Raw genomic sequence first — 27,330 nt, forward strand, 5'->3', positions numbered from 1 at the left:
GATGGCATGAGGGTGGGTAACTGATGGGTAATTTTCCTTTTTGGGTGAACTATCCCTTTAAATCGAGTGAAACCTCCTAGACCTGAACAACCATGTTTACTGAGCAATACAATTTCACACTGACTCCCAGTTAGTTATAGAGCTGAAGTGTCATCTTAAATAAGGGGAAATCCAAGGACAGTTCTTTTAAGTTGAAACTGCTTTCATTTGTTGTGGTAAACAAAGGTGAACGCCATGCATGTTTTGGCCATTTCTAGAGTTTGCCCAGTTGTTTTCTAATGTGGAACGCAAGATATTTATCATCTGCACACTCTGAATCCACTTAAGGAGGATAGATAAACATAATACTGGAATTTTATGTTTATTTCTTAAAAAGACAGAACAGTTGTAGAATATGAACACTTTTGCACAGACAGAGGGGTGGAGAAAGAAATCACTGGAACACAACTGTGTCCAACATTGCTGCAAGGCACTGCACAATGTTGGATGTCATGAGAACATCCACATGCTCTTCCAAATGCCGCTTGGGATCCTGCATAAAGAGAGAGCAGATAAGTGGTCTATGAAGTCATGTTATCCTTTAAGTCAAATTTAGGATGTGAAATGCGAGAATTCAACACAGTAAATACAGTGAATATAAGACAGAAAAAGAGCTTGGATTAATCACCTGTTTTCCAACGTTCTTAATAGCCAGTTGCTCAGGGGTCATTTTGTCCTCTTCCTCTACAGCCTGAATGGACAGAGAGAAACAAATGCCCCATATCTCATAAAACATCTTCCATAGGCTAAAATAAACAATAAAAATTCTGCAGTTGCTCACCTTATTGTAGTTCTTTGCCAGTTCGAGCATCTCCTTGACGATGGTCTCGTTCAGTTTGCAGTGTTCACTGTAGTCCTGCAGGGTAAGACCCTCCATCCAGCTTTTCTTATTGAGGTTTAGTAACATCTAAACAAAAAACAAAATGTGATCACGTATATATAAAAAAGGTTGTCTTGGTACTGGGAAAAGCAAAAAGCATGTTTAAATTCTACAAGTCCATACCTTCTGCTCCAATTCGTTCTTCCTGTAGTTGATGGTAATGGAGTAATAATGTCTGTTGAGGCCGTGAATCAGAGCCTGCGCAAAAAAACACAACTTTATTAATGCTCTTCTTTCAGGATTTTTTGCTTTGTTACATTTAAATCAGTTTTGATTGTTCTAGTTTGTGTGGATAAACCAGGTATTAGCAAGTGAGAGACAGAGAGGACGAAAGAGAAGGGAGGTGAAATAGGTGGGAGTGTGGTAGAAATACATATATTGAGATGTAACCTGAATAGAGGGTTTGTTGAGGTGTCCCAGGTTAGAGGTGGTCTGCCGTGGCTCGTGACCCAGAACCATCATATTGGCATTTATTAGCCTAAAAGCGTCAATAACAACCTGCAGTGGAAAGTAAAGAGTTGAGTCAGATGACACGCTTATATCTATGCGTTTGCCATTCCTGCAACAAATCATCAATCATTTAGAACTAACATGAATTATTAGTTTTAATCCATTGTGGGATCTGAAGGCACTCGCAAACAAGTAACCTCACTTTCTTTCTAGACTGTGTGGACACCAGCAAATCAAATCTGATCCAATCCAAAAGAATAAAAAAAGACTAGAGTGAAGGGAGAGAAAGACAGAGATGTTTATAGTAAGAGTACAGGCTTAGAAACAATAGCTAATGCTGTGTGCTGCCACATCACTTATGTAGTGACAGTACATCTGAGCTCACACACAGGTCAAGTCTGAACACATGAACAGTATGTATGTAGAGCAGAGCAACAGTCACATTCAGACACATTACAGCTATGTAGACACACCTACACAACAGAATAGAGAGGGAGGTGGTGAAAACAAAGCCAACAAAGAGAAAAGTGGAAAGAGACAAATTAAGACCTATGAAAGATGGAGAAAAATAGAGCCAGAGAAAAATCTTTACAATCCATTACATGAAGACTTCACATGGCTTTTGTATATACCATCCCCTTTATTAGTGGTTCTAAGACACGCATTAGGTAAGCATTAGGGGGTTTGTTCCCTAACATCAAGTATTAAACTTTGCCATGCACGTAACTCATCCCACACCATTTGTGTAACAGACAATGACTGATACCTCAAATCATGAGCTTGTTGGGGAGAGGTGTTCTATTACTTTTCTAAATGATCAGACTTATGACCTGGTGGACAATAAAACAGATCCTGTGAACCTACATTACAGGAGGGATCCCAAATCATATCTAGGAACCCTAATATCAGAGACCCCCTGGTATTAAGATGCGTTTTTGGTGATCCGATCACATGTGGTCAGTGCTAAATACAGGTCTAAATGGGGTCTAAAACACTTTGTGGTCAGATCACAAAAAACACATACAAATGTGGTCAAAATAGCATATGACCAAATCGCATTTGAGGTGTAAACAGTAATCTGTCCTGAATGCGTCCCAGACAGCAGTGAAGCACACTCCTCACCCTTCAATCAACTGCTGTACTAAAGCGCTTTAAACTTTGTCAGTTACGAGCGGCTTTAAAAGGAAATAACCTTCCAATTGGAAAATTTTAAAAAGCAGATATACAGGTGCATCTCAATAAATTAGAATGTTGTGGAAAAGTTCATTTATTTCAGTAACTCAACTCAAATTGTGAAACTCGTGTATTAAATAAATTCAATGCACACAGACTGAAGTAGTTTAAGTCTTTGGTTCTTTTAATTGTGATGATTTTGGCTCACATTTAACAAAAACCCACCAATTCACTATCTCAAAAAATTAGAATACATCATAAGACCAATAAAAAAAACATGTTTAGTGAATTGTTGGCCTTCTGGAAAGTATGTTCATTTACTGTGTATGTACTCAATACTTGGTAGGGGCTCCTTATGCTTTAATTACATCCTCAATTCGGCGTGGCATGGAGGTGATCAGTTTGTGGCACTGCTGAGGTGGTATGGAAGCCCAGGTTTCTTTGACAGTGGCCTTCAGCTCATCTGCATTTTTTGGTCTCTTGTTTCTCATTTTCCTCTTGACAATACCCCATAGATTCTCTATGGGGTTCAGGTCTGGTGAGTTTGTTGGCCAGTCAAGCACACCAACACCATGGTCATTTAACCAACTTTTGGTGCTTTTGGCAGTGGGGGCAGGTGCCAAATCCTGCTGGAAAATGAAATCAGCATCTTTAAAAAGCTGGTCAGCAGAAGGAAGCATGAAGTGCTCCAAAATGTCTTGGTAAACGGGTGCAGTGACTTTGGTTTGGTCAGTGACAATGGACCAACACCAGCAGATGACATTGCACCCCAAATCATCACTGACTGTGGAAACTTAACACTGGACTTCAAGCAACTTGGGCTATGAGCTTCTCCACCCTTCCTCCAGACTCTAGGACCTTGGTTTCCAAATGAAATACAAAACTTGCTCTCATCTGAAAAGAGGACTTTGGACCACTGGGCAACAGTCCAGTTCTTCTTCTCCTTAGCCCAGGTAAGATGCCTCTGACGTTGTCTGTGGTTCAGGAGTGGCTTAACAAGAGGAATACAACAACTGTAGCCAAATTCCTTGACATGTCTGTGTGTGGTGGCTCTTGATGCCTTGACCCCAGCTTCAGTCCATTCCTTGTGAAGTTCACCCAAATTCTTGAATCGATTTTGCTTGACAATCCTCATAAGGCTGCGGTTCTCTTGGTTGGTTGTGCATCTTTTTCTTCCACACTTTTTCCTTCCACTCAACTTTCTGTTAACATGCTTGGATACAGCACTCTGTGAACAGCCAGCTTCTTTGGCAATGAATGTTTGTGGCTTACCCTCCTTGTGAAGGGTGTCAGTGATTGTCTTCTGGACAACTGTCAGATCAGCAGATTGTGTAGCCTAGTGAACCAAACTGAGAGACCATTTTGAAGGCTCAGGAAACCTTTGCAGGTGTTTTGAGTTGATTAGCTGATTGGCATGTCACCATATTCTAATTTTTTGAGATAGTGAATTGGTGGGTTTTTGTTAAATGTGAGCCAAAATCATCACAATTAAAAGAACCAAAGACTTAAACTACTTCAGTCAGTGTGCATTGAATTTATTTAATACACAAGTTTCACAATTTGAGTTGAATTACTGAAATAAATGAACTTTTCCACGACATTCTAATTTATTGAGATGCACCTGTATACACAAGCATGAGAACTTAACGGATCTTCAGTGACTTTGATATAAACACAGATGAGAAGCACAAACACCTGAAGCTAATATAATACAGGTTATCCAATAAAATGGTGGATAATTCTGCTCGAAATGTTGCGTTTGTGCTTAGATTAAATTTCAGCTACATCTGGGAGAAATAGTGTGCCATTTTTTTTTCACAATTTCAATGTCTTTTCTTACTTTGTTGCTCTTTAATGTCATGCAGTAGCACACTGACATAGTGATTGATGTCGCCATGAAACAGAGTCACTCCCCTCCAAATACGAACACAAGTGGTCAAAGGTGATGTATTTAAGCGACCAGGTGTAAACAGTGATGTGTCTCACCTGACCACATGTGATCGGATCATCCGAGACGCATCTTAATACCAGGTGTAAACGAGGTCAGAGACTTGGAGTGGGCTTTTTTGACTTGGGCCAGCAAGTTAACCAAATAGCAACACCCTAGCATCGAAGAAGCAACTTCTGCACAGGGAAGCACCACTCTAGTAAAAATCAAGTTTATTCTATAATTTATATATGGATTATATTCCATATGATATATTCCATTTATTATATTATTAATTACATTGTAAAATATTTATTTCATTGTCTGATAATTAAAAAAAAAACAAACAAAAAAACATCCAGAATAGCATGACCAATGGCATATTACCTGCAAAATAAATAAAATATTAAATTTATAATAAAGTTCATTATAAATAACACACAAAAAAATTAGAAAAGTCGCATTTAAACACCACCATTTGTAACTATACTTATTACATAGTATCTGACTTCACATGCAGTGTAACCTGTTCAGAAACAATTTTAAATTATTCACACCAGACGGTCTCTCTATATCTCAGGTACAAAAAAATACCTAATGATGCTAATGCTCCCAAATAAGAAGTTATGAAGGCTATAAAGGCAGTTTCAAAATAAAACACAAATTAATTCTTAGACGAAATCCCGCTGAAGGGATCTGTCTTAGTCCCCAACATAGAAGAGTTTCAAATAGGGGAGGGAGCAGATGGAGTGCTAGAAGAGCACAGATCACACACACACACACACACAAGTACGCAAAGTAACGCCTCCTGAACCCAGGGGGCTCGTTAAATCTTGACTAAACCGAACTGGTGTAAAATCCTGCAGTGCCAGCTTCTGTGCTGAGGGGGACACGCTTTCTGTCGTGACGTGCGGTGTGGATCTGGGTGTGGGATGTTTGGAGGGTGAATTACAGAGAAAGACAAAGAGACACTACAAAGTCCTCGTCATACATATTTTAACCACTCTTATGGAGTTCACAGAGAGATGATGGTACTTTCAAGGTGTGAATGCAATGCAACCTTTAAATCCAGGGTTTTCAAAATTATTATTTTTTTAATTAAACATTGTGTGAATCCACAAAGGTCTTGTAGGTGGTCTATGGACAGATTTATAAAATATTAAATTTTTTTTTGAAAACCCTTAGTTTCTTTGTTAGGCAAGTAGTTAATAGGATTTGAACTATTAATCAATCATTGATTAACTGCCGTTGATAATTTAATCAATCAAGAGTAGTTATTAAACAAAACTGCCATTCTGATGAAATGAGAGGAGCACACATGTATGCATGTCAAGTCACTCCGTTATGTACAGTTATTGAATTAAATATGAATGAATTTACATATGTACATGACACATTTATACATTAATGCACATTATTGCACTAGTCCTGAAGGCAGTTTAATTGTTCATGTGGTAAATGGCCTGATGGTAAAAACTGTTCTTGTGCCTGGTTGTCCTGGTGCTGAGTGCTCTGTAGCGCCGGTCAGAAGGCAACAGTTCGAAAAGGGAGTGGGCAGGGTGTGTGGGGTCCAGAGTGATTCTACCTGCACGTTTCCTCACTCTGGAGATGTACAGGTTTTGGAGGGTGGGCAGGGGGGAACCATTAATAAATGTAATAGTAAAGGTAGTTGGGTATATTAGTACAACACACCCCACTTCCTCTTCCTATAATACCATCTTCTCTACCTGTTCCCATCCCCCAAACTAAGAAGATGGGAGAGATTTAGCCCTCACACAATCTCATGTGATTCAGAGGGTGCTAGTAGAGTTCACAGCAGCAAACAGACAGGACAAATCACAGACATCCCAGAACTCTCACACTCTGAGAGAAAGTGTGAGCACACGTTCACACACAGAGATATCACAAAAGGTGCTCAAGGAAGAGACGAGCCAAGACTCTTCTCTGAATCACTGAAGAGTGTTGATTGGTAACATTCGTAAGTCTTGTGTATGTACGTGTATATGGACCATTACCTTTCCCTTGACGCTCTGGATGGGGTCGACCACCACGGCAACAGCACGTTCTGACAGAGCCTCAAAACTCTGCTGTGTGTTAATGTCAACACCCGACAACCAGCAGCCAAAACCGGGATGACTGTGGTACCAGCCAACCACCATCTCAGGCCTACAACACAGAGACACACAAACCTTAATAAAAATGCTCAGCCACACGTTGACTTCAAGCAGTAGTTCGGTCTTCCAGAATTCTCAGTGTATTGATCAGATGATCAAAAGAGTGTCACCGCTTGGATTCCCTCACCTTCCTGTCTGCTTTAACATGTCCAACATCTTGGCTTGAAAAACAGGGTCCACAGCCTCTACGCTTACACCCTGTCAACAGAGCAAACATTGATAATCCTTAAACTTTTTTCTCCAACTTTTGGTCGCATGATGAAGCATCACTTTCACAAAACCCTTGGGTGTGCAAGTACCCTAAAGCTTGTGTTCAATTATGTTCTCACCTAACGTTTAAAACTGTATTTGACTACATTTAAAATTATGTATTGGCAAGGGCAAAACCAGCTTTAGTATTAGTAATCATGTTTATTAATCATGATGTTAATTGATGTTTGAGGTTCTCACCGTTCCTGACTGCGGCATGGCAAACACATCGATTACACGTACAGTGTAATCATCCACGAACTCTCCTAACATCAGACCCATGACTTCCATGGGCACGCCAGCACGGCCGTGTTTCAGCATCTACACATGCACACAGATAGATAGTTGGAGGGCAAATGACCATGGATCTTCTGCTACAGAATGCTTAATATTTTATATAGCATGAGAAAAAAAGAGAGAAAGAAAATAAGATAAAAAGAGAGAGCGTAACTGTGTATTCTGACCTTTAGCAGGGCGAGAGAGGAAATGTACACTTGTTCAGCTGTGTCCACAGCGGGGGCATCTGTGGGAGGACCCTGAAGAAAACACACACAGTTATGCTTCAGTATGCCTGACATCAACATGCAGTGACACTCTGACATAGCAAAATCAAAATCAGAGATCTAAAACTTTTTGGGATTTGGATTATTCCACCAAATCAGTGCCTTTTGAGTTCTTCAATTACATGTGTAAACAATGACTTTAACAATGAATAGCTAATGCCAACTTCTACGACGTGTTATAACAGGGAATTTTCTTAACACAGCAAAAATGTTATACAATTTTAGTGGGGTTTTTTCACCATCTTTCTTATGAGGATGGCTGTTTGCCTGGAAATAAAAGTTAGTATTTAGCATCTGTTATGCAGAAATATATTTTTTAAGACTTAAAGTAATGTGCCCAAGTTGTGTGTCAACTCTGTTACCATCATAACTCCCCCTTACTAAAATAATGTACAATTCCATAAATAAAAATATAAAAAAATAAAAACTCTGTCATAATAACATCTTCATCCTCCCTAAATGTGAACGTTACAAGTACAAGTAAGTGTCTCATTTGTTTTACTACTTTATCTTATATATTTTGTTAGATTTGTCAGTAGGGGATGAATCTCTGTTACCATGATTTTGTACAGAAATCATCGATGATTAACAAGTGAATATTTGTAGGAATATCAACATTAAATTCTCTTTCTAATAAAACACTTTGTAGTGTCAAGGCCTTGAGCATAAGCATAGTTATGGCTAAATTAAATTAAACCTAAAACTGTTACTTCAACCCTGTTACTTCTTTTAAAGGCAAAGCTATATCCTATAGCTATATTTAATAACATATTTAAATTTTTAGATTTAGCTTGAGATGGTACAGTGCAATTTCTTAACACTTAAATTCATTGTCTGATGAAATGGGTTTTTATTTTTATTTTATTATTTTATACATTTTATCCCCTTTTTCTCCCAATTTGGAATGCCCAATTCCCACAACTTAGTAGGTCCTCGTGGTGGCGTGGTTACTCACCTCAATCCGGGTGGTGGACAAGTCTCAGTTGCCTCCGCTTCTAAGACCGTCAATCCGCGCATCTTATCACGTGGCTCATTGTGCATGACACCGCAGGGACTCACAGCATGGGAGGCTCATGCTATTCTCCGCGATCCACGCAAAGCTTACCACGTGCCCCATTGAGAGCGAGAACCACTAATCGCGACCACGAGGAGGTTACCCCATGTGACTCTACCCTCCCTAGCAACCGGGCCAATCTGGTTGCTTAGGAGACCTGGCTGGTCGCTGAGCTACCCAGGCCCACGATTGATGGAATGTTTAAAATTCTTTTAAGAATTACTCCAATTTTTGAAATGGAAAAGACACAGATTTCACTGAATAACCCATTTTAAATTGGAACAGATTATAAACGGACGTTCAGATGCAGAAAACATTAATGGATTGAGAGGTGCCGACTGCTAGAGGGGTCTGACTGACAGCTGTCAAGTAAAGTGTCAGATAGATGCCAACGAGACGCTCAAACAAGAGATGCCTGGTGAAATCTATCAGTCACCTTTAAAAAAAAATCGTTTTTAGAGGTTTTGTGATCCTTATGTAATTGTTATGAACACATTAGCAAAGGTTACTGGGCAGGAGAAGAGCAAAAGTTTCACACAATACAAGACCACATGGACGTGTGAATATCAAAGAGCCAATCAGATCTCAATGAACTAAGCCATTTTGACTAAGTCAATCAATGCATTTCCAGGCACATTATGACAATCAAAATAAAATCAAATATTCTTAAGTGCAGTTTAAAACATTAGGTTTGTACAGCACCAATGACGGAAATCAATATGAAATCAGAAAGATGAAAAAGAAAAGAATCACAGGCAGATTTTCATGTGCGCCACCCTCTCGCACGCCTTTCCTTACCGACTGGCAGAGAGTAGTGTGAATCAGAGGGAGGCAGCCTGTTATTGGATGTGTTAATTGGCAGAGAGAGCTGAGAGTCATCTTGTGAGTACACTCTAACAATACTGCCACCCTCCCTCCCCCCAAAAAAGCATCCTATTTGTCTATCTGCTTGCCACCTTCGCAGAAAGTCCTTCTAAAATCTCAAGAACAGGGATCATTGGATTTGATCCCTGTTTTTAAATGGATCAAATATACTAACACACCATTAAGACCAAGTCTGTTATTATTCAGCCAGTGCCTTTTACCCATTGTGTCGTGATTTGTCTGATGGCAGGCGTAGTAAACATATCTGTGTGAAAGTGTTAATGTGCTCTGTGATACAAAATTTCACATTCAGCTTAATCCAATAACTGCAGGTCAGCTGCTGTAAGATGAACAAGCAAATGTATCTGTTTCACAAAATATCTCCCAGTTTCTGAATAATGTGGTAGTTTACCTGGCTGAGTCCTGGCATCCCCCCTCCAAGCCTCAAGAGCCGGTCCATTTCTGAGACAGAGACATGCATAATCAAACCCAACATTGTTTAGTTCACAGGATTTTCAGTCTTTTTCATACAGCAAAAGCTGGATGGTTCAACAAATGTCATTCTATGATACATGACTCATGGCTAGCCATTTATGTCCTGTTTAGATGAATGGTGGACTGTTCTCAAAATGTAACTAATTAAACACATTCCAACCTGTCAACCCCCAAAATTAATAGAAGTAGGTATTCAAAGATCAAACACAGTTATCTGATTTTTTTTTTTTTTTTTTTTTTTCAAACTGTCAGAGCTCAGACTGCTAATATGCTAGGCTAGTTAGCAGGGTGCCTATTATACACAGTGTATTGAAATTCCAAACTCATAAACATCAGTAAAATGACAATGTGCAGACTTACTCCAGAGTTTAAAATTAAAGGGTAATAACTACGATGTTATCAACGTATTACTTGTTAATCATCCTTACAGAACAGTTGCATTAATGCTAATGATGCTACAGAGGCTACATACATCACTCAGTAACAGCATACAGAATTTATAATCACACAAACAGCGTGCATACAGTATGGTATGGCATCCAAAAGTGTTTTCATGACATACGTATATTGTTTCTTTACCTGTGCAATGAGAAAAAGAAAAAGACAAAGAGCCTGCTGAGTGTCAGATCGACTACAATGAATCAGCCTGAATTACCACTGCGAAATGCACCACAACAGGGTTATACAAGGAAGAGAGTTCCGCTTTTCAAAATAAAGGTCTCTCAGCGTGTACTGTCAAAAATTGTACAAACTGATTCAATATTTACAGTTTTTCTCAATCGCTTTGGCACAATCGTAGAATGACTATTAAACTTTGTCAAACTATATGATTAACTATATGAACATTAGGTCATTTGTTCACACTGACTAGTCATTTATAATTGCTTTGGCACAAAATACATTGAGTAAGCCTTGCAGATCAAAATAGTTTGCATTAATTTGCTATTGAATGATATTAATCTCAAATGCAATTATACACATGTTCATTGTGTTAATCCCTACATGCTAAATAGAACAACCAACAATCACAATAACCTGTCACACATATATTAGATACATAATAGTTATGTGGTATTATTGTAATAGTTGTCAGATGGATAGATGTAGGCTAGATGGGGAACAATTCAATTTCCTCACAATTTAGAGCTATGTGTGTACAGGTAAGTATTCATCATTGTACACTACACAGTGCTGTAATCTCCTTGTCTTTCAGTATTGACAAGTACAACCTGTATATGCAGAATATGTTACACAATGTGTATAATGTGTAACTATGATTTACAATATCTACTGTAAATTATTTCCTAAATTGCTAAATTACTTTACTCTCTTTTATAGAGAGTGATGGAGCTGGAGGCTGATGAACCCCCACACATTTTTGTGTATGTTGATGAGGCAGGATTCAACTTGACCAAAGTTAGGAGACATGGCCGTAATATTATTGGTCACCGAGCCACTGTTGATGTGCCAGGCCAGCGTGGAGGGAACATTACATTGTGTGCTGCCATATGTGGGAATGGTGTACTCAGACACATTCCCATCATTGGGCCCTATAACACACAACGTCTCCTCAATTTCCTGAAAACTCTTTACAGGGATCTCATTCCAGAGAATGAGAGTGGGTTGGTAAGAAATGACTTGCCAACATATGTTATAGTTTTGGACAATGTAAGTTTCCATCGTTCAGATACAGTCAGGGAATGGTTTGTTGCCCACCAACGTTTTTTGATGGAGTTTCTCCTACCATACTCCCCATTCCTAAATCCCATTGAGGAGTTGTTTTCTGCATGGAGATGGAAGGTCTGTGATCTCCGTCCTCATGACCAGTTGTTCTTACTGGGTGCAATGGATGCTGGTTGTGAGGATATCACAGCAGATTGTTGTAGAGGGTGGCTGCGTCATGCCAAAAGGTTTTCCCTCGTTGCATTGCAAGGGAGGATATCAGGTGTGATGTAGAGGAAATGTTGTGGCCAGACAGAGAGGAGAGATTGGAAGACCCATGAGGTTGATGAACTTGCAGCATATTTTCTTATTTCTTGCACATATTGCAGTTTCTGAAATTTGCTGTTGTATATATTTTTTTCTGTACAAGCTTTCTTTACGTATTTTCAGTTGGCTGTAAAGTGTGTACATACAATGATGAGAAATGTTTGAATACATTTTTTGTTGAAAGTACAGTGTGTGCCATGACTTTTTGACATCAATTCTATTCAGCTGCCTACATATACAATGTTAGCAATTGGACAATATTACATTGTGGGTAACTATCACACTTTCAGATTACACTGTCATTTGACAAGATGTCTTTGCATTTTGACTGTCTTGGTCTAAGCAACGATAAAGAAACCTTTTGTTTTGATGACAATGATTTATTCATTGATGTATTTATTTACATTTAAACATGAGTTAATTCTTTTGATCGAGTAAACACCTTTTGCAGGTCACATTGAGTGGTGTGCTGAATGTGCCACATGATGTGAGGACTGTACTTAGAGTTTTGACAGTTGTAAGTTTGTTTCAGTAAATGTGCCAAATCAATTGAGAAAAACTGTATTGTCAATTTCAGAATTGAGCACTTGATTTTAATATAGTATTCAGTAAAGTATAATAGATTTTCATGACATAAATTGATATGTCTACAATTTATCAACATTTACTGGCATCTAATGATCCCTTCTTTTTTCTTCTTCTTTCTTTCTTTCTTTCTTTCTTTCTTTCTTTCTTTCTTTCTTTCAGTGTCAGAGTCAACAACAAAGCTTTTGATAAGGTAAAGAAAATAAAGCAATACAGGAAATTAAGGGGAAAATAAAACTAAGTGACAAGGTTAAAATAACAACAACATCTCTCTCTCCCTCTCCCTCTCTCTCTCTCTCTCTCTCTCTCTCTCTCTCTCTCTCTCGCTATACAAATATGATGGTTAATAATCCACTCTACACTTTCCTTCATTTTAACCCTGACACACATACATGACTCTCATCCCATTCCATGAGGTCACATGACTCAACTGATCTGTTGCTGAAAATAATCTCTGATCATTGTGTGACAACAAAAAAGTGTATGTTTATGATCAACCTGCTTATAATTGACACCTTTACACCTTTTTTGTTTCACTTTGAACCCACTGATAATTGCAGTGAGGAACTTCATTAGTGCAGAATTATGTATTACATAAAAGAAAAATAATAGCCATTTACAGTAACAAACAATGATTTAGGAAATTATGGTCACAACCCATTCATGCTGTTGCTGCATATGCCCATTACACTTACCAGATTAACTCATAAATAAAGGGGATAGATAGATAGATAGATAGATAGATAGATAGATAGAAGACAGACAGACAAATACATACATACATACTGTAGATAGGAAAGGCATGATGTTATGAGAGCTAATAATAATTCTCAACATGTTTGAGAAGGCATTAATTATATTCAATTTGTCAGTGGCATTACTGGTTCCCATATTACCTCTGCAATAGTAGAGTAGCCCATAGTAATTTGGTGCATCACAAAAAATTTTAGCATGTTTCAGAATCAATTAAAAAATCATATTTACAACAACATTAGAATGAAGTAATTAATTACTCCATTATAAATAGGTCAGAGTTCAGTAAACAACTGATATAAAGGAGCCATAGATAGATAGATACATACATACATAGATACATACATACATACTACATACATACTGTAGATAAGAAAGGCAAGATGCAATGAGAGCTAATAACCACTAGATAGAAGACTTGAGCTAGGATTGGGCATGTATCTTTGAAATATGCAGTAGGCCCAAATTCAGAGGTAGAGATACACACAAGCTGATTACAGACATTGTTGTTAAACACACATAAAATACCACATTACAACATTCTACAACCCTTTATGATTAAATGTAACATTGCAAAACTCCTGTGTATTTGGTGTTTCACAATAATTCTCAACATGTTCGAGAAGGCATTAATTACATTAAATTTGTCAGTGGCGTTACTGGCTCCCATATAACCTCTGCGTTAGTAGAATAGCCCATTGTCATTTGGTGCATCACAAAAATTCTTAGCATGTTTCAGAATCAATTAAAAGATCACATTTACAACAACAGTAGAACTAATTAATGAATTACTCCATTATAAATATTCTAAAGGTCAGAGTTCAGTAAATGACTGATATAAAGGAGCCCTTCAAACAATCACGGCTGAACTCCTGAGTGTTTCCACGGCTGCTGACACTTCTCTTCTAGTAATTATCCCTACAGGACACCAATGCTGATGAGAGTCAGGCATGACCCCAGGACAAAGTTCAAAGGAGACCTCTTGTCCTGGTAAATGAAATGTTCTCCAGAGGGCGGCAGCATCCCTCTCACCCACAGAAATCACTAAAACTCCTGTCGAGAGAGCCGGTGCATAACACAGAGACACCCATTTCAAGATGCCATTTTAATAGCTGTCAATCATGATAAGCAACAACTAAAAGGTGTAGTTCACACAAAAATGAAAATTCTATCATGATTTTCTCACATTCACATTGTTCCAAACCAGTAAGACTTCTGTGGAACACGAAATGTTAGGTAGAATCTTAGGACTGGCAGCCTCAGTCACCATTCACTTTTAGAGTATGAAAAAAAAAATACAATGAAAAAGAACGGTGACTAAGGCTAACATTCTGCCTAACATCTCTTTGTTTGTTACGGTTTTGGACAACATGAGGGTCAGTAAATGATGAGAGAATTTTCATTTTGTGGTTAAAAAATTAATTTAAAGGAATAGTACACCCAAAAATGAAAATTCTCTCATCATTTACTCACCCTCATGCCATCCCAGATGTGATTGACTTTCTTTCTTCTGCTGACCTCAAATGAAGATTTTTAGAAAATCTTCAGCTCTGCAGGTCCATACAATGCAAGTGAATGGGTGCCAATTCTGAAGCACCAAAAATCACATAAGTCAGCATAAAAGTAATCCATAAGACTCCAGTGGTTGAAACCACATCTTCAGAAGCGATATTATAGGTGTGGGTGAGAAACAGATCACTTTTACATTCTTATTATTGTGTTTTTGATGATTCACATTATTCATGCATATCGAACCCTACTGGGTAGGGAGAAGAATTTCTAGCAAAAAAGGACTTAAATATTGATCTGTTTCTCACCATCTTATCACTTCTGAAAATCTAGATTAAAACATTGGAGTTTTGGATTACTTTTATACTGCCTTTATATGCTTTTTGAAGCATCAACATTTTGGATTGAGTTTGGATGAGAAAAATGGGGATGATGTGTATAAGTGTGTGTTCGTACATACGTCATCAATATGAAAATATACAGTCATTCATAAATAAAGCAAATATAATTTTTTAAAAGTATGTTTCTTGTAGTGTTAGGGTGTGGGTTTGGGTTAGTCTGTTGTAATCATAATTAGCTTTATATAAAAAGAAGAGAATTCTATTGAACGTACGTATTCAGATAGCTAAGTAAACTATGTGTTTTTGCGAGAGTGTGTGTGTGTGTAAAAGAGATAGGATGGGAATGATTGTGAAAGCCAGACATCTTCTCTGCTATGTCAGCAATGTGTTATGACCCCCCCCCCCTACCAGTCTCCAGACCCCTTGGCCCCCTTGGCCATAAATGCCTCCAGCCCTTCTCTGACCACCCACCCACCCCTCTTCTGCAGGACAGGATCCCGTTACAAGCTTTTCCCACCAGCCAACTGGATATAAGTCTTAAGGCTGGAACTGAAGATTGCATTTCGCCGCTAAACTCGCTCAATATGTCCAAATCGTGTCTGCGAGTGAGCTCTGCGTTCTGCGGCCTTGCATTACATTCCATTACTATCATGTTACTATATTAGAGTCTGGGCTTCTCGGGTGGTTAAAAACTCAGAATGTCCAGGCAGTACCGGTATTAACACTGCAGCTCCATACTAATGGCAGTCCTAATGGAACTGCTCAGATTCTGTGTGGTAATAACAACATAGTTAACAAAAGTGGAAGTGATTGGAATGCAAGTCGTGAAGTCAATATGTGGAGAATTTCGTCGCAGGCGTGCGGTGAAGTGTTGTGTGTTTTGGTGGTAGTGGTGGGGGGAGGGGGGTCATTCCTGGAATGTTAAGAGCAAAAGTTCATGGATCAGATTACAGGAAGGAAACCAATGGGAAAACAGAAGCACTGAGAGAAAACAGGCATCAAACTGCCTCCTGATTTTCAGCCAGTTAAAAAGCCAATAAAATACTCATAGAATTCTCTGCCTTTGCAATATGATGTCTATGATGGTTACCATGAGAAGAATGGAAAGACGTGGCCGTCTTTTCTTTAATGTAAAACTAGACTTTAACATTCTTCAAAAAAGGGAAATTTGTGGTGCTTGCCCATGCAAAATTCCAATGCATGATGCTAAGGTGTGGTGGATATGCGGTTACTATGGTGTTACTAGGTTAGGCTAATATCTAGCTTTGCTAGGTTATTCTGGGGGGTTGCTAGGTGGTTGCTTACTGGCTCAAGTGAAAAGAGCCCACCCCCTAGTCTCTATGGTATTTTGGTCAAAAGATAGGGCTACTGTACCTCTCCTCAAGCTGCATGATTTTAGGTATTATTCATGTCCATAGCACAAACGTTGCGGGACAAGTTACATGCCAAAGTGAAATAGTTAAGGTTAGGGGTTTTGAAAAACAGACCAAATTCCTCTTTTCCTCCCAATCCTCCATATGTGGTGTGGTTTTGTTTGGTTTGACCGGGTTTTTGGAGACGTAAAAGGGATATCACTGTGTGACTTAGATCTATTTGGCCAATAAGTGAGCCATGTTTGGAAGCCTCCCAGTAGGTGATTGCAATGGGCCTTAGGGTAGAGGAACTGCTCTGAGAACAAGAGAACAGAACATCCCATCTATTATTCAGCAATGGGGTTTGAGATGACGCAGGCCAAGAGCTTACAGTGAAATATACCTTGCTCTTCTGCTCTTGAAATAGATGCAGCCCAGGTTTTGCTGTTTGGTGATCTAATAAAATGTTAAGAAAGAATATGGAAGGATGCAGCAGACAAGGAGTTCCTTCCAAAGCTTTTGAAGAAGAATGATGTTCTTTGTTTTGTTTTACACAAAATTCAAAGCTGAAGTGTGTAATTTCCATGTTTCTGGGATCACCAAAAGGACTGCAAAAATAATCCCACCCCAAACTCACACCATTGCATTAGTTGAGCTAATTTTCCTATGTCAAGCTAATCAGTATACTCAAACAAACAGAGCAATGTTTTGATAGTAACACAGAGCCTTAGTGTTTACTTGTACTTTCCTGGGAAATCAACCTACAAATGGCTCACGTACAGTTTCTACTTACACTCTCTGCATTTTAAAGGGATACTTCACCCAAAAATTCTCTCATCATTTACTCACCCTCATGCCATCCCAGATGTCTATGACTTTCTTTCTTCTGCTGAATACAAAAAAAACATTTTTTGAAGAATATTTCAGTTCTGTAGATCCATACAATGCAATAAATGGTGGCCAGAATATTGAAGGTCAAAAAGGCATATAAAGGCAGCATAAAAGTGATCCATTTGACTCCAGTGGTTAAATCCATGTCTTCAGAAGCAATATGATAGGTGTGAGTGAGAAACATATCAATATTTATGTCCTTTTTTACTTTTGTTTTTGGCAATTCACATTCTTTGTGCATATCGCCACCTACTGCGCAGGGAGGAAAATTAATAGTAAAAAAGGACTTATTGATCTGTTTCTCACCCACACCTATCGTATCGCTTCAGAGGACATGCACTAAACCACTGGAGTCTACATTTATGCTGTCTTTATATCCTTTTTGGAGCTTTGAAGTTCTGGCCACCATTGACTTGCACTACAGAGCAGAGATATTCTTCTAAAAATCTTTGTTTGTGTTCAACAGAAGAAAGAAAGGCATGCATAACAGGGATGGCATGCACAAGAGAACTATCCCTTTAAGCTTGGATAGAACAATGTTTTTTAACATCAGAAAAATAACATACAGCAGCTTTAATTCTGTGTAATAGTGTGTTTAACAAAAACATATGCTGATGGCGCCATGCCTAAAAACTATTTCTGCTATGATTGGTGTCTTTAACAATCCATCCAGCCCTGAAACAAATTCTTTAAAAAAAAAAATATCACTGTTATTTTCAAGAGATATTCTAAGTTCATTCCCCATTTATGAGAAACGAATGAGTCAGGTCAATGATGTATGTTAAATTGCTTTCAGCTGAGCACAAATGTTTCCTCCATAAAGATTTTAACATGGTGGTTGTAAATAGCATTCAGTTCTCTTGGCTCGATGTGCCTAAACAGGCTTTACTGTTACACACTAGCCTGGCTCAGATCTGTCATTAAGATTCATGCATGTTTAATGCAGCAGAATTGCTTTAGATCAATCGCTTTCTGAGAAACTCAAGCAAACCACAGAGTTTCAAATCAAAAGGGAGAAGTGGATCTAACATTTCCTGGCATTGCATTTGAAGATGAAACATCAAATACAGTATGTGCCTTAAAGGGATAGTTCACCCAAAAATTAAATTTCTGTCATCATTTACTCACCCTCATGTTGTTCCAAACATATATGACTTTCATTCTTCCGTGGAACACAAAAGGAGATTTAAGTCACAAATTCACATTAATTATATAGGGGGGAAAAGATGTAATGAAACTGTATGAGGCTAATATTCAGCCTAACATCTCCATTTGTGTTTCAAAGAAGAAAAAAAGAAAGTAATTCTGGATTGGAAAAACATGAGGGTAATCAAGTAGAAAAACTTTTTTAATTGTACATATATAACATTCTTGAGACTGTTGTTGTATCTACGTGCCTACTTGTATGGTTTATGGCATCTAACAACAGTCACAAGAATGTTGATATCTGTAGATTTAACTGATACACATGATGTACTGCAGGAAATGTTAAACTCTCTGACCTTAACAACGGTGGCTGAATGTGCTACCCAGAGAGTTTACAGTTTTGGCCTCTGGATGTTTGACAGAACGCTTTTTGTTTTTTCATAAAATGTGGCTACATTTTATGAGTGATGAACTACGTAAAATATACATAGTAAACCTAGCAGTCACACTGCAGTTAATGGAGAAATGAGCATGAACCTGTGGTCACTAGCCCAGTTCAACGAAGAAGGTCATGAGGTGATACAAAAACGAAGTAAAATTTCAAAGTTCACAGGTTTCATCAATATGAATGAATGCACAGCTCTGATTTGGAGATCCAAATGTTAGTCATAAAAAATGCTGGAGTTTACAGAGTTATGGGATAACCTCTTTATTCTTTACTACAGAAAAAACTTACATCTGGTTTTTGTATAGTTGAGCTACAGTCTTCATCTGTCTGTCCAGGTATACATGATGTGAAGCTTAATCAAATAATTGAAGGATGAGCATCAGCTGAGGAGGTGTTAAATAAAAGTTGCGTGCCACCTCTGTCTTTCGGAGCATGTATATGCACAACACCGAGGCAAGTTGGGACCAATTAATATGTATGCTGGGACATTTTCCAGGTCTAGTCTGACATCAGCAAAAATCGGACTGGTCCTATTTCAGTCGGACTAAAGCATGTACATGACAAATTATTTAAAAGACAAATTATTGTCTAAGTCCGACTGAAATCAAACATTTAAAGTGCGCGTAAATGTGCGGACTGAAAATCTTGCCCTCAGCTTTATCTTTCAAACCTCATTTACAGTTCCACATATTCACACTTGGCATGTTGCGATAGTGAAAGGGATAGTTCATTTAAAAATTCTCTCATGATCAGTACTGCCGCTCCCTATATGCATATTACGCAGTCTGCGAATGGCAACAACTCCCTAGAGGGCACCATCTTACCCTAGGGGGGCACCAGAAATTCCACCGGCTGCCCTTACTCTCATGTTATACATTATTCAAGGACCCGGTAGCAGTCGTGGAACACAGTTGATCGCCTCGCGCTCGCACTTTCTCAACTTTTTTTCAAATTTAAGTCAAGCCCAGTAGGAGCTGAAGAATGTAAATTATCAAAAACAGGAGAAAGTGAAGGAAAAAATACTTAAATATTGATCTGTTTCTCACCCACACCTATCATATCGCTTCAGATGATATGGATTAAACCACCAGAGTTGTCTGGAGTACTTTTATGTTGCCCTTATGTGGATTTTGGAGCGTCACAATTTTGGCACCCATTCACTTGCATTGTATGGATTTACAGAGCTGAGATATTCTTCTAAAATCTTTGTTTGTGTTCAGCAGATGAAAGAAAGTCATACACATCTGGGATGAAATAGAGGTGAGTAAATGATGAGAGAATTTAAATTTTTGGGTGAACTAACCCTTTAATGACGTATGAAATGCCAATGACATCGAACCAAGGCAATACATGTTGAAAAGCCATATTTGAACATCTAATATTGAATAGAAAATACACGCAAATGAAATTTAAGAGCTGATTTTCGGCAACACTTTACAATAAGGTTGTATTCGTTAACATTAGCTAACTACATTTGTTAACATGATCTGACAGTAAACAATACTTTTACAGCATTTATTTACAGCATTTACGTCTTGGTTCATGTTCATTTCAACATGATCTAATACATTTTTTAAATTAAAAAGTTGTATATTTTAACATTAGTTAATGCATTATGAACTAACATGAAGTAACAATGACCAATTGTATTTTTATATTTTAACATTTATCACAATTAATAAATCCTGTTAAAATATTGTACATTGTTAGTTCATAATGCCTAATGCCTTTACTAATGTTAACAGATAGAACCTTATTGTAAAGTGTTACATGATTTTCAGTGAATAATAATGACTTAAATTCTGATCCGTCCTGTCACAAAGCTATCATATGGCTTTAGACGACTCAGAATATAGAGCACAAATTGTATAGACTACTTTTGTGGGCGTTTTTGTCATTTTTGGAGCTTGACAGCCCCTGGCAGCCTGGACATTTTGCCTAACCTCTCCTTTTGTGTTCCACGGAAGAAAGAAAGTTATATGAGTTATTGATGTCAACATTTTTGGCCAAAGTAGTCCTTTAATAAAGAAAAGATCTGCCTCTTAGAGATGTAAAAAAGAAGGGTTTGGTTATTTTCTGAATGTAATCATGTGGAAAGCATGACTGGTTCAGGGTGATTCATTCAGTACTTAGTCTTTCCATTTACCTAAAGTAATGGAAACAATGAGCACTAAATTAAATCTAAATCTGGTTCAAATGTGTCAGGTAAAGCTGTATGTCCATATTCTGGGCTTGACCTCTACCCCTGCTGCCATTCATGAGTGTGTCAAAGGAGATTATATTGTTGTAGAAATAGAGAGAGAAAGAGAGCACGTGCTCAGTGAGCTGCTCTATTTGTGTCTGGGCGTACAGCCAAGTGTTCTGACTCTCTACACCGTGGCCTTGAGAGGGGCCACTGGCCCTTTAAAATAGACCATTGTAAAGACTCTCTCTTGACGTATGTGAGTCAGTATGTATGTACAGTATATGTGAATGTATCAATGTGTGTTAATGGAATGGTTCACCCAAAAATAAACATTAGTGTGAGTAAATGATGACAGAATTTTCCTTTTTGGGTCACCTACTGCTTTGTAATGTTGGTGTGTAAGTGAACTCTGTAGGCATAGCGCTTGTTGTTTGTGCCTGCAAATTTATGGAAAAGGACATGGACGCAACAGGGGATTACACAAACATGAGAGCCGAGCCCAGGCTATCGCTACACGCAGAATCAAAGAGTGTTTACTTGCTCAGTTTGGAAGGTTGCACAGCAACGGCATCAGCCCAGTCACTACGGGCCACTATTGCTTTGTTTTGCAGCATTGTAACTGTGGGGAAAAGTGTGTGTGTGTGTGTGTGTGTGTGTGTGTCTGAGCATGTGTGTGTGTCTGAGTGTGTCTGAGTTTGTGTGTGTGTGTGTGTGTGTGTGTGTGTCTGAGTGTGTAATGGGAGAGGAATGCATGTTAAAGCCCATGACTTTAGGACAGGAAATGACTGAACACCCACATGATTGTGTGCATGTGTTTGTGTGTGTTAAAGGGCTGGGTACTGGTGGATGAGACTGGATACTTGTGGATAAGAGCAGTAAACGCAGTGAAATTAATGCATTTTCAAAGTGTGGACGTGGTCAAAGTAAGCCATCCGTAGGCTGACTTTCATAAAGAGAGTGTAAACACTGTGGCTATGGCAAGCTGCATGCTAAGACAAGCATCACTATTACTATTGATTGATCATACTTGGGGTTAGAGACATGGCAGGATCTAATGGTGGGTTGGGGGGGCATTGCCCCCCTAGATTTTCCTTGTGCCCCCCAGAAACTGTTGACACCCCCACCCTGGTCGGCGGGCGAAACAACCCTGCATCATTTTTTAATATATGTATTTTATTTATCGTTTTAATGTATTTGAAAATACATGTGCAAAGACAACTAACACTCTGTCTACACCTGACATGAGCGTCATGTCACGTCATGTCAAAAGCAATAAAACCCCATTATAATCAATGATGCTGTCTACACTGGAAGTGTTCGTTGCGCGTGTCCGTTGCGGCGACAAAAAAACGGGTGTCGCGTTCCATTTTGCAGCTACTATACAAATTAAATGGTTTAGAATGTTCATATCGACACGTCCAGTGTAGACAGGGTATAAGGCCACATCCACACTAATCTGTAGTCATCGTTTTTATGCAGAGCACTTTCAAAAGTCTCAGTTTTAAGTGGCGTTCCAGTGTGGATGAGAACCGTAAACATAGTGAAATTAATGCATTTTCAAAGTGTTGAAGTGGCCTAAGTAAGCCATTCGTAGGCTGACTTCCTAAAGAGGGTGTAAACCAGAGGTGTCCAAACTTTTTCCTACGAAGGGCTAAAAATCAAACTTGATTGAGGACCGTGGGCCGAAAGTAAATGTTGCATTACAGTATATAAAAATGTATTATATTAAAATATAAAAGTTGCCCTGGTTCCCCTCCTTTATGATTTCATAATAATAATAATAATAATAAAAACATAACTCTGCAATCTGCTAAATTAATGCAACGAAAAGTTGCGTCAATGGCATATTTATTTATTTTTTCCCCCTCTCGTCATATATGGCAAGGCGAGCCAAATAAAAAGTTATCATGGGTCAACATGGGCGCAATAACCAAGATGGCGAAATAACCAAGCAAAATTTTGTTTGAAAATCTAAAATGAGGGATTTCTGACAAAACTTTGTCATTTCATACAGATAAAGAAAAAAATGCTTACATTGGCTTATTATTGAATAAGACGTGTTTTAGACCCAACGGAAAAGCCAAAGGCTCACCTGACATGTGACACTCTGAATAGTCTGTTACAAGCACAATCTGCTGTTCTACCTGACTCTCCTCAATGACCACCCACAATGCTGAATCAGAGCTTTCTACCTCTTAATTTCTCTCCCTCTCTTGTCCCATCTCTGTTGACCTATTGAATTTTCCTATACAGCTTCACTGACTTCTGGGCTTCATTCTGTTTGACCTCTGGTGTTCAGTGACTGACCCTGTGCTGTGCAGGCACTCACCCCTTGAGAGGTACAAAGCCTAGGCTGAATTTCCCTTCATCCACCTAATAGAGACCTGACCGTGCCAAACAAAAGACAACTCGATGAACTGAGCTCTGACACTCGCTGCACAGAAAACAGAACATAGGTTGCTTTTCAAGCACTTTAAAAGAACTTGTCTACTACATCAAGTACCCTAACTGACATGAGGGTGAAAAGAACTGCCTAATTGCATGATTTAGTCTCATAATATTCCCTGATAGATGACACTAATCACAGTGGGAATTATTAAGACATGTTTCTTGCTTAGAAAAAAATGAGAGCCTGTTGAGTCTCACATATGTACGTGGTTTTATGATATGAGTGTAGATAGTGGTTAGACTGGTACACAGCAGCGGCTGTGTGTGTGTATACTGTTGAAGCTCATTGAAATGCATTCATTCAGCAGAGCTCAGTTTGGTCAATATCAAACCTTGTTTTAATGCAGCTCAATGCACCTGTACTGTCCCAAAAGACAATAATGACACAAAACTAAATAAGATTGATGAGGTGTAAGTAATATGTAATTGTCAGCTTATGCACACTCCAAGAGAGAATACATTTGTCTTAATATCTTGTTCATGCTGAGGGTAAGTTGGAACTTAGTCCCAGCCTTTTCTGGATACTTAAGCTTAACTAAAATCAAATAATGACACATACAGTCTATAAGTTGTGGTTTGTTTCTATGGAAACAGCAGGGGTTGTCAGGGTGATTGTGGTTATTGGTTGTGTTTGTGGTTGATGGTGCACAGTGGGACTGTGACTTTCTTGTCTGATTTGGTACCTCAGTTTCAAGCAAGTTTCTTCTCCACATTCTGAACAATACAAAGCAGCTTGGTGAAACTAACCACTGCCACAGGAGATCATATTGCATTTAAGTCAATATTCAAACAGAGTGAATAGGGGAGCATGTCTAAGATTATCATATACTTAATAATATACAGTATTACTTAATATTAATAACACAATTGTTGTTATTATTAATAATAATAATCTTAATAATAATAATAATAATCATTCTAACAACTATTAAATATTAAAGACATACATTTTACTTAATATGCAAATAATAATAATTATTATTATTATAATAAGCTTTATCTTAACCAACTCTGTAAAAAATATTAAAGACATGACTAAAACACTTATAAGAGTTAATTTGGATGTTACCACATGAAGCACATTTTTAAGTTACCTGAACATTTTTTTTACAGTGACACATCACAAGCCACAAGAAAATTAAAAGACTGAAATGATGCAAAAGAGAAATAGACTGATGTTGTTGTTTAACATGAATTTCATTATCTTATAATAATCAGTTGTTTTGTTTTTAAATATATTCTCTTTGGCAGTATTGTATTGTTTAAAGTCATGCCATCCAATAAAACTATTTTGAATGGAACTGAATTAAACTTAATTAAATTGAAAGAGAAAGCATATATAAAAATTTATATGATCTGTAAAATGTACTGCTGGTCTTCTGGTTCTGCTCTTCACTTGCATGAATACTACACTGTGTAACAATTATTTATTTTTTATTTTTTGGTTCCTGGGTAGTAAGTGTTATTTCCTAATTGCTTATGCCTCAAAAGTATAGAAAATAGCTATTATTCCCCACAAACTTTGCTTTTGTGACCAGGACAGTGATATTTTAAAATGTACCTATTTCCAATGAGAAAACGGGTGAATTTGTGTCTTTTTGCTCACATAAATTCAGAAAAACAACAAAATATGAATCCAAATTAACATGTATTTATATCAAAGTAATACAAAAATGACTACAAAAGATTTAGGAGTAGTTTTTCGAGAATTACGATTATACTGTAAATCACTTTCACGAATCAGCCCCCAAATGTAGTCTCCCATCATGTTCTCGTTATACTGTCCTTGGTAGCGCCGTTCAAAGTCCAGTATATCCTGAACGCTCCCATGTTCTCCTTGAATTTATCAAGATGAGCATCAAGGATATGAACTTTGAGGGATTTCAGAGGTGGAGCTGAGGAGAGAAACCCATACTACCCCAACCAAAAAGACCTCAACGACTTGATTAGAGATCTTGGTCTCACCAAGTCCAATGCCAAGCTTTTGACGTCTAGGCTCAAGCAGTGGAACTTGTTGGATGAAAGTATGCAAGTCGCAGATCAGAGGAAGCGTCACCAACCTTTTTCCAGCTTCTTCATCCATCAAGATGGGCTCTGCTTCTGCCACAATGTGACCAGTCTGTTCGAGGCAATCAGAATCGCCTGTAACCAGAATGAGTGGCGCCTCTTCTTTGACAGCTCATCCAGGAGCCTCAAAGCCGTGCTGCTCCATAATGGAAAAAAGTACCCGTCTCTTCCCTTGGCTCACTTGGTGCACCTCAAAGAGGATTACAACAGCATCAAGACCTTGCTGGATGCCTTGAAGTATGATGAGTACAGCTGGGAGGTTATAGGAGACTTCAAAATGGTGGCATTCCTGATGGGTCTCCAAGGCAGTTTTACCAAGTTTCCCTGCTATCTTTGCCTTTGAGACAGCAGGGACACCAAGGTGCACTACCACAGGTGGGACTGGCCACAGCGGACCGAGTTCTCTGTGGGGAGGAACAACGTCAAGTGGGAGCCACTGGTGGACCCCCGGAAGGTGCTGATGCCACCACTGCACACCAAATTGGGCCTTATGAAACAATTTGTCAGAGCTCTAGATAAGGAGTCGGCAGCCTTCAAGTACCTTCAAGACTTCTTCCCTAAGCTGTCTGAGGCAAATGTCAAAGCTGGTGTCTTCGTTGGACCACAGATAAAGAAGATCCTGGAGTGCAATGAATTCCCCAAGAAGCTCACTAGTAAGGAGAAAGTGTCTTGGAACAGCTTTATCGCAGTGGTTCGGGGCTTCCTGGGCAATCACAAGGCCAAAAACTATGTGGAGCTGGTTTAGACTCTGGTGAAGAACTATGGCACAATGGGCTGTAGGATGTCCCTCAAAGTTCATATCCTTGATGCTCATCTTGATAAATTCCAGGAGAACATGGGAGCGTACTTGGAGGAGCAAGGCGAGCACTTCCATCAGGATATACTGGACTTTGATGGGAACATGATGGGAGACTACATTTGGGGGCTGATTCGTGAAAGTGATTTACAGTATAATCATAAATCTCGAAAAACTACTCACTTCTAAATCTTCTGTAGTCATTTTTGTATTACTTTAGTATAATTACATGTTAATTTGGATTCAAATGTTGTTTCTTTCGGACTTTATGTGAACGAAAAGACACAAATTTGCCCGTTTTCTCATTGGAAATAGGTAAATTTCAAAATATCACTCTCTTGGTCACAAAAGCAAAGTTTGTGGGGAATAATAGCCATTTTCTATACTTTTGAGGCATAAGCAATTAGGAAATAACACTCACTACCCAGCAACAAAAACTGTATTACATAGTGTTATCAGTAGCTCTGTGGCCTATACTCCAGTTCACTCTGGTTTTCTGCCCCACTAAACTCTCACTCACATAACACTGCAAGTGGAACTGGAAACCTTGTTTAGAGGGTGTGTGATGAGATAAAACCATCTGACCAACAGCTTTAGTTCACAGCAAACATGCAAAAGTGTTACATGACACCTAAGGGGAAAAATACAATGGTTTTGACAAATAAATTTTCAAATCACAGAGACATGAGAAACACCTTTGTGGCGTTTCAGTTCATTTAATATTTGTCAATTAATATTAATTTAATGTACCAAATTGCAAACTGCTTTTGAATAACACTAGGTATTCTTACATTTTGTAGAAGCTGTGAAATGTGATTAGAGAGGAACATTACCATAACAAAAAAGTAGATAAGACAGGCCCTGGGCAACCCTCTAGGAGGTGTCATCTCATTTCAGCCTTGTTATTACTGTTGCAAGAAGGACTAGTTCACACCCATCTGCCATTATCCCA

At 38.4% G+C, this 27,330-nt stretch overlaps 1 protein-coding gene across 1 annotated transcript; it reads right to left on the reverse strand.

The window, feature by feature from the left end:
* Positions 1–345: 345 nt before the first annotated feature.
* On the reverse strand, positions 346–10,564 carry LOC127428071 (26S proteasome non-ATPase regulatory subunit 14). The gene is made up of 11 exons (XM_051676134.1): positions 10,448–10,564; positions 9,786–9,835; positions 7,357–7,428; positions 7,094–7,213; positions 6,771–6,841; positions 6,485–6,635; positions 1,310–1,417; positions 1,043–1,117; positions 821–946; positions 668–730; positions 346–532 (listed from the first exon to the last, which is right to left on the reverse strand). The coding sequence occupies exons 2-11, from the start codon at positions 9,831–9,833 to the stop codon at positions 434–436; spliced, it is 933 nt and encodes a 310-aa protein (XP_051532094.1). The 5' UTR covers positions 9,834–9,835; positions 10,448–10,564; the 3' UTR covers positions 346–433.
* Positions 10,565–27,330: the final 16,766 nt, after the last annotated feature.

Source organism: Myxocyprinus asiaticus, chromosome 37 (assembly GCF_019703515.2).
Source record: "Myxocyprinus asiaticus isolate MX2 ecotype Aquarium Trade chromosome 37, UBuf_Myxa_2, whole genome shotgun sequence".
In the NCBI taxonomy this organism is placed as follows: domain Eukaryota; kingdom Metazoa; phylum Chordata; class Actinopteri; order Cypriniformes; family Catostomidae; genus Myxocyprinus; species Myxocyprinus asiaticus.